This window comes from Lytechinus pictus, chromosome 4 (genome assembly GCF_037042905.1).
Source record: "Lytechinus pictus isolate F3 Inbred chromosome 4, Lp3.0, whole genome shotgun sequence".
Taxonomy (NCBI): domain Eukaryota; kingdom Metazoa; phylum Echinodermata; class Echinoidea; order Temnopleuroida; family Toxopneustidae; genus Lytechinus; species Lytechinus pictus.
Genome location: NC_087248.1, coordinates 7,143,500 through 7,159,976, shown reverse-complemented (window position 1 = coordinate 7,159,976; position 16,477 = coordinate 7,143,500). Strand labels below are relative to the sequence as shown.

At 37.8% G+C, this 16,477-nt stretch overlaps 1 protein-coding gene across 1 annotated transcript in view; it reads right to left on the bottom strand.

The window, feature by feature from the left end:
* Nucleotides 1–1,634: 1,634 nt before the first annotated feature.
* The window catches only part of LOC129259621 (AT-rich interactive domain-containing protein 1A-like), a 28,201-nt gene continuing 13,358 nt past the window's right edge, over nucleotides 1,635–16,477 (bottom strand). The window contains exons 9-15 of the mRNA XM_064098943.1: nucleotides 15,991–16,167; nucleotides 14,641–14,842; nucleotides 13,523–14,252; nucleotides 12,728–13,271; nucleotides 12,062–12,296; nucleotides 9,239–9,832; nucleotides 1,635–7,720 (exon numbers count right to left, since the gene is read on the bottom strand). Coding sequence (XP_063955013.1) covers nucleotides 5,961–7,720; nucleotides 9,239–9,832; nucleotides 12,062–12,296; nucleotides 12,728–13,271; nucleotides 13,523–14,252; nucleotides 14,641–14,842; nucleotides 15,991–16,167 — 4,242 coding nt within the window. The 3' untranslated portion in view covers nucleotides 1,635–5,960. The remainder of the gene's footprint in view (nucleotides 7,721–9,238; nucleotides 9,833–12,061; nucleotides 12,297–12,727; nucleotides 13,272–13,522; nucleotides 14,253–14,640; nucleotides 14,843–15,990; nucleotides 16,168–16,477) is intronic.

The window sequence follows — 16,477 nt, the reverse complement described above, 5'->3', positions numbered from 1 at the left end:
AGCACTGCTGCTATATTTAGAATCGCGTGATGCAGGTGAGACCGCCAGAGGCATTCCACTTGTTTTAAAGAATCAACGCTTACGAGTAATGAACTCAAAGGGGGTCATTTTTCTCATAATTATGAACACCAAAATGGTTGCAAAGTTTTAATGGGTAATTAGACATTTGCTCTTGCAACAAATGCTCCTCTGCTAATTTCTCTTAACCCTATCCAGGCCGGCGGGGGGGGGCTTGGAGGCTCCCCTCAACGATTCGCGCAATATTTTCGCCGTGCAAAATTTTTTGACCGTGCCGCTCGCTGACTTTTTACTTTCAAGTCTTGCGCAACTTTTGAGACCAGTTTGCATCGCCCGGGTAAGCGGTTCGGAAATTACGCAACATTATGTAAGTGCATGTCAGACCAAAAATTGCTCAAAAACATGATTTCGTGTACAAAGTTCAAAATTCAACCAAAAATCATAAATGTATTATTTTTAGTTTTGCTGGTCCAAATGGATTTATTTTATGCTGTTTATGATCTCAGACGAGTCCCCAACATATTTCATTGAAAAAACAATGAAAAACAGAAGGTAAAAAAAACCAAAGAAATACATAAGAAATTGCCAAAAACAATATAATACATAAGAAATTGATCTGAAATCGCAATTTTTTTTCATGTACACTTGCCAACAACACCACAAAGGGTTTCTAAATAAAAAATTAGAACATTTGGAGCTTTATTTAGGGAGTTAGAGGGAAATGTATGATTTTGCATACTAATTACGCATAAATTAGCATAATCACTTAATAGCAATTCGCATGAAATGAATTACTATACAATTTTGTAGATTATGTCCCAGACAATCTGCGCGCCAATTTTCGGCGCGATCATGCGGCCAACGGCCGAGATCTCAAGGGGGGGGGGGGGGCCTGAGAGGCCCCCCCCACCCCGGCCATATGAACTCCCAAAATACCCCGGCCTAGATAGGGTAAAGATATAAGCGGAAATCTAGGCCCGTATCTTAAAGTCAGGTTTAATTTCAACTCTGGTTTAAAGTTGTGGTTTAAATATGGATAGCCAATTGTGGCATAAATCTCTAATGGTAATCAGCTCATTTATCTCTCTAATCATTATAAACTGTTTCAAGATAAATAAAGACAGCTTTCTTCACCGTTCATAAGTTAGGAGCACAATAGATGTAAGAAAAATATGTTAAGAAAATTTTGACATTTTTGGCTTTCCATAATCTTAGCACAGAGTTAGACCATGTTCTAAGTTAAACCCGACTTCAGAATACTGGCCCTACACTTCAAAATCATTTAATATATAAGGATTAGGATTTAGAGTAGGTTTGAAGCATGGGTTCATATTTGGCATGATGGGTGTATTTTCAGGTGCAAACACCATGGAACCTTTTATTGCACCATTTCAAAACAAAACTATTTCTACTCCTATTTAAACTTTACAATGCAATGGTAGAGTGCATGTCAAAGTAAAAAATCATACCCCAGATTGGAAACCAACACCGATTTGAAACTTACATCTATCATAGGATAAAGGAGTAATTACTTGTTCCACTTTTACCCTTCAAAATGAGAAGACTAAGAGGAGAGAAATAACAACAGACACAATAGGACTTTCTTTTCCGTGATATTTACAATTTTATTTCATGTTGACGTATAAACTTGTGTTATCTTGTTACAGGCAATGTACAGAAACAAAAAATGTACTGTATAATTCATCAGCCTATACAATATTCCCCAACACACTTGGTTAAGGAATTACACAACTTAAATTTAAATTTCTCTTTTCTTCATCATCAAACATCAAGAGATTCCATGTCTAGAAACATACACAATGAAAAAAAATTGTCTCTAAAGCTACATTAGATACTACACAAAAACAATATGAAAATTCCTCTGTAGAGTGTTCTGTTTTCCTTCAAAGACAAGTTTGCACATGGGACCAACGTAAGATGTACACTGAACTAAACTAACTTCCAGATGAAACATATACACAAAACATAAAAGAACATATCAAAGTACGCACAAATCAACAAGTTCAGTTCAATGTAATCACTTTTCACTAGATAAAACATATATTACATATCTGCCTCAAGTATAAATCAAAACACCTTTTCTTAGTACAGTTATCCCATCTTTACAAAGAATTACACTTGTATCATGAAAAGGCAAATGTTTTCTTTTCTCTTTTATTTTGATCATTTCCTTAAATAAATGAAGACAAAAATTAAAATCTGGTCAGCGAGATATCTCTGGCTGGTCTTTTTCCTCTGGAACTTCCTGCAGCTCTTTGCGACTCAATGTTGTCGCCTACCTACATGTACAAACACACCCTGCGATGAATTCTTCGCAGACATATGCCATTTTGAAGTATCATTTAAAAAAATCTTTACAACGAAAGAATAAAGTTTATACATATCAAACTGCATTTGAATTCTAGAAGACATCTCAAAAACTAGAAGACAACTGCAGAGGTCTCGAAAAGAATGAAGTTACAGAGATAGAAATCGGAGCGAGAGAGAAAGATAAGAGAAGGATAACTCGTTTTGTATGTAATGAAAGCACCATGACATTTTCCTCTTTACAAATCTATCTTGGAACAAATGCTTGTGAGAAATTGAGAACATTGACAAAAAATTCAAGTTTTACAAAAATAGTCCTATACACAATTCATCTAAAAACAATCTTCCACACTAGTCTCCAATCCCGATTACCCACTACCCCTTTTATGCCCTCTCCCATCCAATGCTAATCATATACTTCCAGTATTCAGGCAGTCATTATACATCATATTCATCTTGTCTAGGCGGTGCAACTAGTCAGTAAAGCAATAAAGTTGTCTCTGCTCGCTCAAATGTGTAAATGGTGCAGCTAATATAAATAAATTCTTCTGGGTCGTTACCATCAGCATATCTTGGTCAAATTCCATGATTCTGTGAATATTAAATTAACCATGCAGCAAGTAGCAGCACAATACAATTATATTAAATTAAGTACAAAATTAGATCCATATATTGTTTATTTTAATATCTGTGCAAACTACGAAATAGTCTCTGCTTATATCTTATTCATTAGATAACTTCGAGTGACGAAAATAGATTTAGTTATAAAGTTTTCTGACAGACTTCATTAGAATAAGAAATCTTTCAAAATAAACTTTGGCTTGACAAATTTAATTCAACTCAAAACTTGCAGCAACATTGCTTTGTTAACAAGTCAATCTTAATTGGCTTATGGCTATATGCAAGAATAGATTTCTAAAAGTTCTCTTAACTCGGAGGTTTTTAAAACGTAAAAAGTAGGTGCATCTCCGTAAGCCTTAGTTTTCAGATCATCCAGCAATTTCTGGTACAGCAAAATTTCCCTACCAAAACAATCTTGAGATTTGTGTAAAATAAAGACAAAACTAGCAGGATGTTTTGTTGACTTGATCTTGGGATCACAATCCCAAGTTAACTTAGAACCGTTTTCAAATAAGTTATTTCACTAGTTTTTCCGGTTAGTAATAGTTGGGTATTATGCACTTGGTATACGATTGCATGCTTATCAAACATGTAACCCAATATAGGCCTGTTTCGCAGCCCAAAGTCTCATTCCGCGCTCACATGAGAATTCCCACAATTGTACCGATGGAGATGGGGGTTTTCAAATCTTGCAAATAATGACGCAGTGGGATGACTGAGCTAAATTTTCAAGATTAAGCAAACTGAGGCTTTAGGAAAATCACTGATAAAAATCAATTGGTTTCCCTTTGAAATTCCATGACTTCAACTTTGGCTCTGAATTTAAAAGGTTCATTCAGCTTTCATATTGCGTCTATGCAAAAAGAGAATGCTTGAACCTTTGTTTCTTATTGATAATGGTTTTCTTACATGGTAAATACAATCATTATCACACATATCAATAAAAGAATTTTAAAAAATCCAGCATCTACAAACCATGCTTGTGCTTCAATATTTTCTTTCTTTTTGTAAGTCTTCCCCCACTATACAGTGATATGCACTGGTATGAATCGGTAGTCTTTCTTTTTCAGGCACTTGTGTTATTGCAATGCTCCGACGGGCCCCGTAGAATATGATTTGTATACATCTCATAAAAGCCTACAAACACTGCCTGAACTAACCAAGATCTGTGCATTCAAGTAGCAATGTATTTCTTCATAAAATGTATGTCTTAGCATAGCAACAGCTGATTTGATTAATGTTTACAGTGTTTTACTTTATCTGTTATTCTAAAGACCTGGAAAATGGAAATTCATACAAAATGAATTGTACTACGGTATATAAAATGGAATGAGAAAATATTAAGATGCAACCTATACTTGAAGAATAGAATCACTAGAAAAAAATTCAGAAGAAAATGAAAATAGAACTCTTCAGGGAAAATCAAATAGATATTTGAGGATTGCACAACATGAATAAATTTGACTTGACATACACTTTAAGCACCGTTTATAGATTACACATTGACATGGCCAAATATCTTCTTCCACAGTATTTGACAAATAGTCATTTTGATTCCTACCCATTACCAACACAAAGGGATAATCAACAAATTATATTATATTAAGGTCAATATCAAGTTGAGTTCAGGTGCATGACTTAACAAATGATCAGAATATGAAGTGCTGAAATTTGAGCCAAAATTAAAAAAAAATTATATTTCAAATTGTGACTGTTTCTCAAATAGTCTATCGTGGTAAAAATACCTTGTTCTCAAAGAGTTTGCTTTTATAAAAGAAAGAAAATGTTAACTGATCTATTTTAGAACCTGTCTAAAACTTTGGTACAGGTTAAATAAAAGGAATCGTATGAGATTGTCATTTGTGACATTCCATTACATTCTTAGACCTCTTCCAAGTATCTTGTAAATTTCGTGATTGCAAATCATTACAAACAAAAGATTATATCCTGATATTTTCAGTCCATTCCATGCTTTAGAGATTATTTCATACCAAAATGGGGGGAAAAAAATCTGAAGTTATTTTCATTTCAGTCAGGACCCCAAATAAAATGAAACAAACTAAACATACTTTTATTTCATATAAACCATATCCGAAGAGCCTTATGGACATATGTAATAAAACTGGAATAATGACCAACACTTTTGACGTTACCATCTTTTCCTATAAATGAATGAGAATTAAAGAGATTGGAAAAAAAAGCCTGCCATATTCCTATCATTTGTAAAGACATGCACAAATTAATAAACAACCTTCACTACATTCCATTGGGTGAACAAACAGCATTATCAATTGACATAACATATGCAAGATGTAAACAACATCTAGAGTTCATCAGACCCTAGGAATAAATGCTTCCCCATCACACAGATGTCTCAGAAAGCTTTAGATAGCTTGCTTGCTTACATTTTTACAGTCTACATAACCCCAAAAGCAATTCAGAATGACAAGTGATTTCAAATGCAATCCCATTCCTTCACTTGAAATAAATATTAATATCACAATCTGGACAGGCAAGGATCGTTTTTACTAAAATATGAAAATCTTACAAGGTATCAATTCATATCTACCAAGGTCCTTTATAAACATTAGCATTTAACATGGAGCAGGATATTTAAACAAATTTACCAATTTATGTTGAGGCTACACAGTAGCATCTAAAAAAAAAAAAAAAGCAAAGAAGGAAAGTTGCAGTAACCTTCAATAACTGACAATTACAATCAAAGAATGTCAATAGGAATGTTGTAATTACATCAGTACCACATCCAACCCAGTGTTCTACCAAAAGATTGCAACTAATATTCCTACAAAAAAATCATCACCAAAGAACAATAATGAAGCCAGAGTAAAATATCAGAATTAAAAGATGCTGTTCACCATAATTTAAGAGAGTGAGAAGTCTGTTGTGTTCACAGCATCTTCACAAATACAATCCAAAGAAATTTATAATATGAGAAATTAATCCACAGAGTTCATCTTTATAAGGTATTTTGGTCAAAGTGCCAATTCAAATAATGCACTTGCTACTCTCTCCTTAACTTCAGAGTCTAAAAGAGGTGACATGGAGAGATTAAGCAGTCTGTTCTGATGCTGAAGGAAGAGCGCCTTGTTGGTTGGGACTCGAGCCAAGCTTGCAAGAGCATCAGCAGCCCTACGCATCATGTCATGACTGGGCTTCGCTAGATCAGGGTTTATCATGTGAGGCGAATTCTTCTCACAGGACATGGTGTACTCGCTGTCCTCAATGTAGCGCAAGAGGAATGAGACAACAGAGTTCTTGGTGGCGATGGCACGGCTAGCCGTCATGTCTGACCTAGCAATGTTGCTGAGAAGGACTAACGAGAGCTCCCGCATGACAGGATCTGAACGTTCACCGAGGTACTGGGTCAAGGTGGCATAGAGGCGCTCGAGTCTGTGGAACGGCGGAGTGGCAAGGATCATGTCCACATTATTCTCTTGGATGCTGAGCTTTGCAAGAGCTTCAATAGCTAATCTCTGAGGGGTTAGGGGAGAGTCACTAGACATGGTTGGGAACGGATCAAGAGCACAGGCCGACACACACACTGCCCAATGCAGAAGTCCATCTAGCATAGGTAGAGTCACACTTTCAACATATTTTGACATGTCCAGGACACCACCCAAGTTGGTGATGGTAACAAGTGCATTTTCCCGCATGCACTCTAGGTGTTCACACCACCATCTGTGAGAGTTGGTAATAGGGCACTCTAGATCCAAGTCTTCCTGGTCATCACGGTCATAGGTTTGGGGCAGCTCTTTCCTGCGTGGATGACTATGATGTAGAAGAAGGATGCGACTAAGCACTGTGATGAGACCTGGGTGTTTAGCCATCTCAAGATCATTACCAGGTATGAATGACAAGCTCCTGATTATATTGGAAACACAGACACAGCGTTGTCCAAATGCATTTTGCATATCAGATGTTGTCACCAGTGAAGGGGTATCATTGACAAACTGCTCTTCATCTTCCAGTACGACCTCCCCTTTCTTTTTCTGAGATTCAGAAACATATATTACATGCTTTTCTTCCTCTACAACATCGAAGTCTCTGATTGCCTTCAATTCTTCACTACAATGTCTTAACCACTCTATTGTGGTCCGTCTTGCATCACTATTCTCTTTGTCCTCGTCCGATTCAATCCTCTCAAAAACACGCAAAATATGTTTGGTCATTTCTCCTCCGCCTTCCTGCCAATGTAACGAACCAGCATCGAACCCTTCGTGCACGTCCCATTCTTGCTGGTTGCAGAAGTATCCGCTTTGTACCCCATCAAACTTGATGGGTTTTGTTTTGTCAACACCACGCAATCTCTCCACATCAGCACAGTCGGCTGCTTCCGCAAGAAGCTCTGCTTCAGTCTTATCATTTGTGCACTCTCCATTAATATCAACATCATTCTCTACCACATTGTCTTCAAGCTTCTCCTCATCACTCTCCTCATCCTGAACCTCTTCTTTGATCTCTTCCTTGACCTCTGTCTTTGAAGATTGGATGCGACGTTCCAATTGGCTTTTAGTCCTTATTTCAAGATCTTCAAAGCAACCAAACATCTCAATAAGGAGGGCTCTGTAATGTTCACAGACAATCTCCAAGAGTCCTTTCATTTGCTTGAGATCAAAGTACATCACGGTGTGGTGATCAAAGAGTAGGACACTCAGAACTTCTAGAGCCCAGGTGGTCTCTGCCAACAGGCCTGACTTTAGGGACATCATCAGTTTCCAAGCCTCCACAGCACCTAACATAATGAAGCAAAAATAAAAAGAATATTTGAAGTCGATATACACTTAATTAAAAAATAATGAGCAGCTTTATGTTTGCAAAGCAACTTCTGTGAGGAGTTATTTCACTGGTTGTGTTGCACATTCTCCTTTTTGCTTACATCATGATGAAACGTGCCATAATATTTGGGGAAGATGTGATGTAGTTAATAGGCAAAACAGCAGCTGAATTTTCTACCTTGTGCGATACAACATATAAGCAAAGCTAGCATTGAAATATTTGTTTAGACAGAAACATTCTGAGATATTGGAGGATGTAAAGCTGCCAATGAGCTGTCTCGCACGTTTGCATAAAACATTTCCTTCTCCAAATGTGTGTACTCCAGAAGTTGCATGACATACACAAAGCTACCAATACACATAATCAAGAGGAAACAAGGTCCAGGGTCCCCTTTCCATTGATGTTGTTATCATCAGTCAATGATAGTTACCATATTCTACCATAACCCCTATTAATTTCATTCTTCATAACCTATAAGATAAGAGGTCTAAAATAAACATTACCATTTACAAACAAAAAAATATAGCCAACTGACAGGTATACATGCACGTATATACACGAGGAATATAAACAAATGAAAATCTTCTCCCCTTAACCCTAAAATGGCCGGGGGGGGGTTGAATCAACCCCCCCCTCAAAATTTTCTGCGATCATTTGGCCGCGCGAAATTTTTTGACCGCGCCACACGCAGAGTTTATACTTTAAAGTCTCGCGCATCTTTTGAGACCAAATTTACAACGCCCGGGTACGCGGTTCCGAAATTACGCAACATTTTGTAAGTGCATGTCAGACCAAAAATTGTTCCAAAACGTGATTTTGTGTACAAAGTCAATGCAAATTGAGTTTTCTCATCTTATTCATAAAGATATGATTATTTTTACTTTAAACAGCTGAAAACAATTGATTTTAGCATAATTATGCTTAAAAAAGGTTGTGCAATAAATCTGGTGAAAAAAACAAAGAAAAACAAAAGGTTGAAAAACAAAGAAATACATAAGAAATTCATAAAACAATAAAATACATAAGAAATTGATTTCCAAACCGAAGTTTTTTTCAATTGCCATTGTTGAGAATGCTACAAAGAATATTTTTGCCAAAAATTAGCATTCTGGGAGCTTTATTTAGTGAATTAGAGCCAAAAGTATGATTTATGCATAAATTAGCATAATTAATTTATATAAAATAAAATCGCATTATTTTGGAAAATTTTACCATACAGCCTTGTAGATTACATCGCACACTACCAGCGTGCAAATTTTTGCGGCGCTCGCGCGATCAGCGGCCGAGATCTCAGGGGGGGTTGAATCAACCCCCCCCCCCGGCCACAGAACAGCCAAAAAAGCCCGGTCTAGTTAGGGTTAAGAAAATAAATATATCGTCAGAAAATTTGTTTGACAATCAATTAATTTATACCTACATATTGATTGAAAGTTTATACGTTTTTCTCTCCAGAAAATGAAAGAATCAAACTCACCAATATCTTTACTTGTCTTGCGTTTGGTCTTGACAATTATGGGTTGAGTGGCCTCCACTGAATCTGGGGGAAAAGTCATCTCTTTCTTCTGCTGTGATGATGCATACACAGGTTGCTGTGGTTTATGAGGAGGCTTCATTCCCTGCATGCTGGAGATGGGATGCGGGTGATGACTGCTACCACGAGGTGGCATTCCCTGAGTGAGGACAGAGTGGAGCGTCCGGGCCCCAGTGAATGGACTCTGATTCATCATGCTAGCTGGTGGACGCTGTTGTACGCTGCCCCAGGATGGAGATGGACCAAGACCAGAGTGGCTGGAGGCTGGTGGTGGAGGCATGCCTTTGCCGTATCCTTCCGGTGGAATCCCGTCTCGCTTAGCACCTTGATCAGAGGGAAAGGGATAGTTAGAATTGAGCCAGCCTGGTTCCCTCATAGGAGGGCCTGGACCAGGGATATTGCGAGGTGAAGGGGTAGGGGCGTGTCTCTGGTTGTACATGTCCATGGGTGGACCATCCATACCTGAACTAGATGCTGGCCAGGGTCCGGGTTCATTGAAAAACGGCGGGTGGTAGGAGTTTACAGGATTACCTAGGGCTGTGCAAAGGAATGGAGCAAGCAACAAAAAACAAAAGAATGGAATAATGGCACATAAGATTTTGAAATCATCACTTTTTCCACCCAAATACAACTACTCAGATTTTTAAAATCTCCCTTCCAGAAATCTTATTTTCAATATTTCTAAAGCCTTTTTTCAGGACTGTTTTATATGAAAAAATAAACCCTCCATTTCTAGAGTTTAAAAGAGATATAAATACAAGGAAAATGTTTAAAGAAAAAGACAAAAATTTTGTTTTACAAAATTAAAATTCAAACTGTAAGGAAATTATTAAGCCTTATAAATTATTGAGGTTGAATATAAGTTATGAACAGTTTTTAAGGATTTATTTCATGACAGCCACACAAACCTCTATAATGAGTAAGCCAAGTTTCTAAAGGAAACTTCTTTTCATAAGGAAATGTGATGATTAGTGAACCGCAACCTAGATGTGCCAATATACCCAATGAAAGATGAGATTGGAGAAGTATTTTTTTTAGAAGCATGAAGTTAGAATGCAGACAGGATAATGAAAGATTGCTAGGGAGGTGTTAGTAGCAAAGCAATATCTAAATTCAATTTTAAGATTGATGATGTCAACCTCATTCAGAAAGAGTGCAGTAAACTATCGAAAAATCATTAACCAATTCATAAAAAAGTTACAACTATGGTAAAATTACCACTATGGCAAATATCATGGCTCAGCAGTCAATCACAATCAGGGTTACCATGGTAGTGAAAATAATGGTAAAGTTTGCATAGTCGTAGGTATTTATGAAATGGTAATGGTCCTGGGATGTTTTTACTTTCATTTTTGAGCAGACCTTCATCTATTTATCTCTAGCTATTTGCAGAAAATTATTCATAATTCAAACTCTCTGCACGAATTGGAGTTATGAGAAAATGCTAGAGGGATATGCTAGCATACTAAAACTGAAGAGTTCATAATTTCACATCTATGACCAAATGAATTGAAAATAAGTTTTAAAAACATCATCCAAAATTGATCTATTCTTTTATCAAAGCAAAACAAATCTTGTGTCATGGGAGTTTGATTTATATTCAAATTAACTGCAAATAATGAATTAGAATATTAGGTGTTAGGAATGATTAGAATAGCAATAGTAGTCATAGAAAGAAATATCAGTTGCAAAGACATCATATCAAGAAATGGAGGAGAGCATCAACCTGGAAAAGATGGTGAGTTGAGGCGAAAAGTACAAGACAGGATTCATATATGAGGAATCAGACAATAAACATGGTTAGAAAAAGGATATTTTCTTAGGGATAAAACACTGGTGTCTAATCATATTAAACGTAATATGTGCTCACACTTATTTGGTCACTTTCAATTTCTTCAAAATTCAATAACTCTGTCTACTTTTATAAAATTCAAAATTATCTTCATTTTTCTTGAAATATAGCACCCCTGAAAAGTTAGTTTTTAGTAATGTAAGAACATTTCTTGGTATAGATCTAACAATGTTTTTGTCCACAATATACTGAAAATCATGTTAAAGGGGTACTCCAGACTAAATATAACATGATCTGAACAAACAAAACACTGGAAGTTTGATCAAGATTTGAAAAGGAATAATTAATTCATAGCACTTTAAAGATTTGTATTATTTTGGTGAAATATTTCTATGCATGACTTCATAAATATTCAATGAGCAAACTGATGACATATCCCCACTTGCTCTTTTGTATTTTTATGTTAAATTTTCAGCATATTTCTCATTGAATTTTATCTCTTCTAATTATTTAGATTAAATTATTTTCAGCCTGAAGCATCCCTTTAATGAATTGATATTCAATATGGTATCAGATAACAGCAGGAAAATGGTCTATAATACATTCCATACTAAAGTTTTACAAAGTATTGATACATACATGATAATAACAAACTTCAAATGAAAAAGTATGGTAGTGGAACATTTTACATAAAATATGAAAGAGCTAGTCTTCTAGTGTTCTATAAAATGACAAAACTGAACTATCTACTGATTTGCATGAAAACTATTGCAGTTTGCTTAGTTAGAGGGGGGGGGGGGGGGCATTTCAGTATCTTATCAGTGATTTCCACTCACAAATTTCATTCTCAGCCAATTGTATGTAAGAATTTCAGTAGCTTTTTATAGTTGCCAATGAAAATCACTAACATGTATCATGAAACCCACCCCTGAAATACAGTAGAAACTAAGGTATGGAAATAGAGAGCCACTTACCAGGGCCATGAGGGGGGTGTGGTGATTGTTGTCTGTCGTTGTACACGGGCGGGAACGAGCTTGGGCCCATGGGCCTGTCGCTGCTGCCGTACCCACCCTGGGAGAAGTTTCCCTGCTGCGAGCTGTAAGGAGGCATACCATGGAAGCCTGGTCCACTGCCGTGGCTCCCATCCCCGGTGTGCTGGCCTGGCCCCATGAAGTCTGGCCGCTTGGGGGGTGGTGGAAAGACATCACTCTGTGAAGGCAAAACACATCAACAATTTCAAATAACTCCTCCCTTAATCATATTGAACACCCACGTAATATCAAGAAAAAATTGCACAACAGTACTTTAGAAACATCCATCCATTCTACCTTGTCATAACATACTCTTTGATTGTACTCTGGACTGCTTTTTAAAATATTCACTACAAAATTTTAACAAAACAAAATAAACAAATTAATTGAGAGATGCCAGACTTTTGTAAACAACACTTTCGTATCTAATCTCAGCAATAAAGTGATTTGGAGAAAACCATTTCATCCCTTGATAGAGATATCAAGGAGATATATGATGGAAAGAAGTGCAATTGTCGATGCAAAGGGGGATGTTACCAAAACAGATAATTGATATTCTGTGACTCAACAATAAGACATTGACAGCTCAAGTCATGATGATCTACTCACTGGTCTTTTCTGGGGAAAATTCATTCTCATTGGATCATTGCCAAAAGACTGTGGAGGAGGCTGACTTGATGGAGGCACACCACCAGACTGTGACTGCTGCTGACCTGGAGCTGGAGGTCCTGATGGTTGGGAAGTAGGCCCAGACTGTGGTGAAGGCTGTGGAGGGGTTTGACCTTTTGGCGGGGTAGGGGTCGGGGTTGGTGGCTTCTGTGGCATTTGCTGCTGCTGCTGGGACTGGGCGGGTTGAGATGGTGGAACACTCGGGCTGGCCTGACTCATTGCAGGTGGCTGCTGACCTTGCGACTGCTTAGCCGGTGAAGGCCCAGCTGCAGAATATGGCGGGGGAAGGAATGGGGATGAGGAAGCCGAGGTATGAGAGTCACTGGGTGTGGTAGGCCTGGAGCTGGAGCCAAAGCGGGAAGTAAATGGAGGCTGCTGCTGTGGGTCTGGTGTGGAGGAACTGGAGAATGGAGGCATCTGACCCGATGATGGTGGTCCTTGATTAGGACTTGGTGTCATGTGCGTTGTAGGTGATGCACTGTACCTGCAAAATATAACCACATCATAAAATGTAAAGAAATGGACAATGTTTCTTAGAATCATCATTGTCATGCAGATCATTTCTTAATACAATATCATATGCCTTGAACTCGGATAAGACTTTAAGAATTGTCAGAAAGATTAGCAAAATTCAGGCACTCCAATCTAAACATGACTATCATTAGATTTATCAGCAAATTACAACTCAATATATTCATTCAAATGTTTACAAGAAACTATTTGATATAAATTTACCTGTTTTGATCAAAGTTTGGAGCACCAGGTGGGTGGTTTCCTCCAGCATACTGCCCAGCATTGGCCTGGTTCATCGGACCAGATCCCTGGCCAGCACCTGCTCCTCCTCCACCACCACCACCACCACCTCCGCCGCTGTAGGGATCCACGTTACCCCTTCTCGTGTAGCTGTTCATTGCGTATGGGTCGTTGCAAGGCATGTTCCTGTTTGGCATGGAATACGGATCAGACTCTCCAGGCCCTGGGGGTCCTCCAAAGGGCATATTGTTTCCTCCACCTGACGCCCCCGGACCACTGGGTGGCCCTCCTCCCATATTGTTCCTATTAAACTGGTGGTTCATGGCAGCATGGCTGTTGGGCGGGAAAGAACCATTCATTGCATTTTGTCCCGGGTAAGGTCCTTGTTGCTGTTGCTGCTGCTGACCACCATGCTGATAGTCCATATCTGAAAAAGGGTCACACACCATCACGCTGTTAGCTGTCATGTCCCCGCCTGGGCCTCCAGGATGCATGTTACCAGGGACGTTGCTGTTGGGCATGTTCGGACGTGGAGCCATATGTGGACCCATGGGCCCCATGTTGTTTCCGTACATGGAGGGCGGGCCATAGCCATGCATCTGGTTGGGCATGGGTGGAAAGCCTGGCTTGCCTCCCTGAGGACCAAACTGTGAGTAGGGATCACTAGGATTGGGGTGATGATTCATTGCTGCTGCTGCTGCTGCCGCTGCTGCTGTAATAAGAAAATATCACATATATAACTATAAGTATACAAGCATAAGATGCAATATTTACTTTTTTAACACATTGACTAAAGAAAAACAAAGAAAATTCACAATGAAATGACTTAAACCTTCAAACAAATTTCCAGAAAAATAATAGGTGTTGACAACATACAAAGAATACAAATCCCATTCTTAACTTTTGCACTGTAAAATGTCCATATATTTTGATATTTCAATCACTTATCAAATGATTATCAGTTATGAACAATCCCACAAACAATCTGAAGAAACGGTAACTCGTTCTTCAACAGATATACCAACATCTTTTTTGAAGCATACTATTATTGAATAAATTTTAAAGAAAAAAACCCTAAAGAATTTGAAAGACAAACTCACATGAAGAGTCTTTTGACTTCTTTGTGGAGGTAGTGTCAATCTCTGCTAGGATCTGCTGTGGGTCTATACCACCCCTATCAAAGAGGCACTCGTACGCCAGCAAGTGACGGATGTAGTTCTTCTTCAACGTAAAGGCCGCACTGTTGGAGTTGCCTACAGAGATTTCAATTGCAATCTGCTTCCATTGCTTGCTCTTCGACACCTGGTTTAGAGATAACAAATGGCAATCTCAATAATGGAAAATTATATGTATCTACTGCATATTCAATATGAATATGCAGAGCTGCGAACCTGAACAAAAACATTTCAGCATTGTAAAAAGTTAAAAATCAATATTTCAATGAGGAAATCATTATTTTCCAAGACATACCATAACACCACATAAAACTGAAACTCTTTGGCAGCTCTGAATATGGATATGACAGAAATATTGACCAAACATAAAGTCAAAGGATTATAAATCATATACCAACTAGTTGGGACAATCAATTGTAATGCTCCAATTGCAATTCTACCAGAAATTAGAATGAAATACTCTGGCATAGTGGTATATTGTATCAGAACAAAAAAAAAAAGATTATTTTTTTTTTGTTCTGCAGGAATCCCATTACATTTGGCTGGAGAGTGTCAAATGTAGAAAAAATATATCTTGCAAAGTATGTTAGTGCTACCGTGGGATTTAAATTCTAGCACTTGGGGTTCATGATTCTGTGGCTTATCCAAAGTGACATTTTTGAAAGGATATTGTAGAAGCGTGATGTGAGGATGAGATTTCAAACTGTGAAACACAAGCCTGAATCCCATTTAGAGTTTTATCCTTGAAACACCATATTATCAGCTTTCACATAGGTGAAGGGGACTTCAGCTTGAAATCAAAATATGGAGAAATTTTGAAAGACTTTTTTTTTATCATGAGGCCATTTTGAACCCTTTCAACTACTTTTTAAAAGTCCCGATGATAGCCTAGGGCATTGACTACAGTGCCATTGTCAAATAGAGTACCGGAGTGAGGACATATTTGATACCATACGATGAAAAGCATCCACAACACCAATTCAGTTGGAATCGGTCCATGGAGCTCAAGATGTGGCCATGTTAACACCGACTTGGTCTATCGGGTATTCATTTTGCCATACCTTGGACCACCATTAACCAATCCATGTCAAATTTGGTGTGGAGGTTTTAATCATGCTCTCCCAAAATATGATGATGATAATGCTGAAACGCTCTAAAAGAAAATTGATGGATGTCACACTTGCAAAAATTGACGGATGTCACTCCGTTGCAATTCCTTATACAACCTCCACAGAATGCCCAGCAACCACGGATGTATGAACAGAAAACACCTACCTTGATAACACCACCCCTATCTTTGACAGTGTTGTAGAGCTTGAAGAGATCCAGGACGTGACTGCTGATCTGTGGCATGGTGCGGATGGGCTGGCCCCTATCCTCCATTAGCTTGAAGAGACGATCCAGAAAAGCGCGTCTCTCCGGGTGAGGGCACAACTCGTACAGCTTGTACAACTGTTTTGAGAGAAGGAAAGATTTTGATGATGTCATTATGGAAGTACTCTAAGCAAAGTTATTCCATGAATTCATAATGTGAAAAGAATATAAGAGATCTTTAAATCACGAAGCTGATTAAAATTGTGCAGAATAAAATATTATTTGTGAAGTTTGATATGTACTATTACTCATATATGATGATCTATCATTATTTTCTACACCTTTTCAATACAAAGAGATTTCATGACATTAAAACGGTTAATTGCTACTTGCAAAGTGAAAAGACCATTTAGAAACACTATGACTAAGAAAAGATGAAATATTTAAA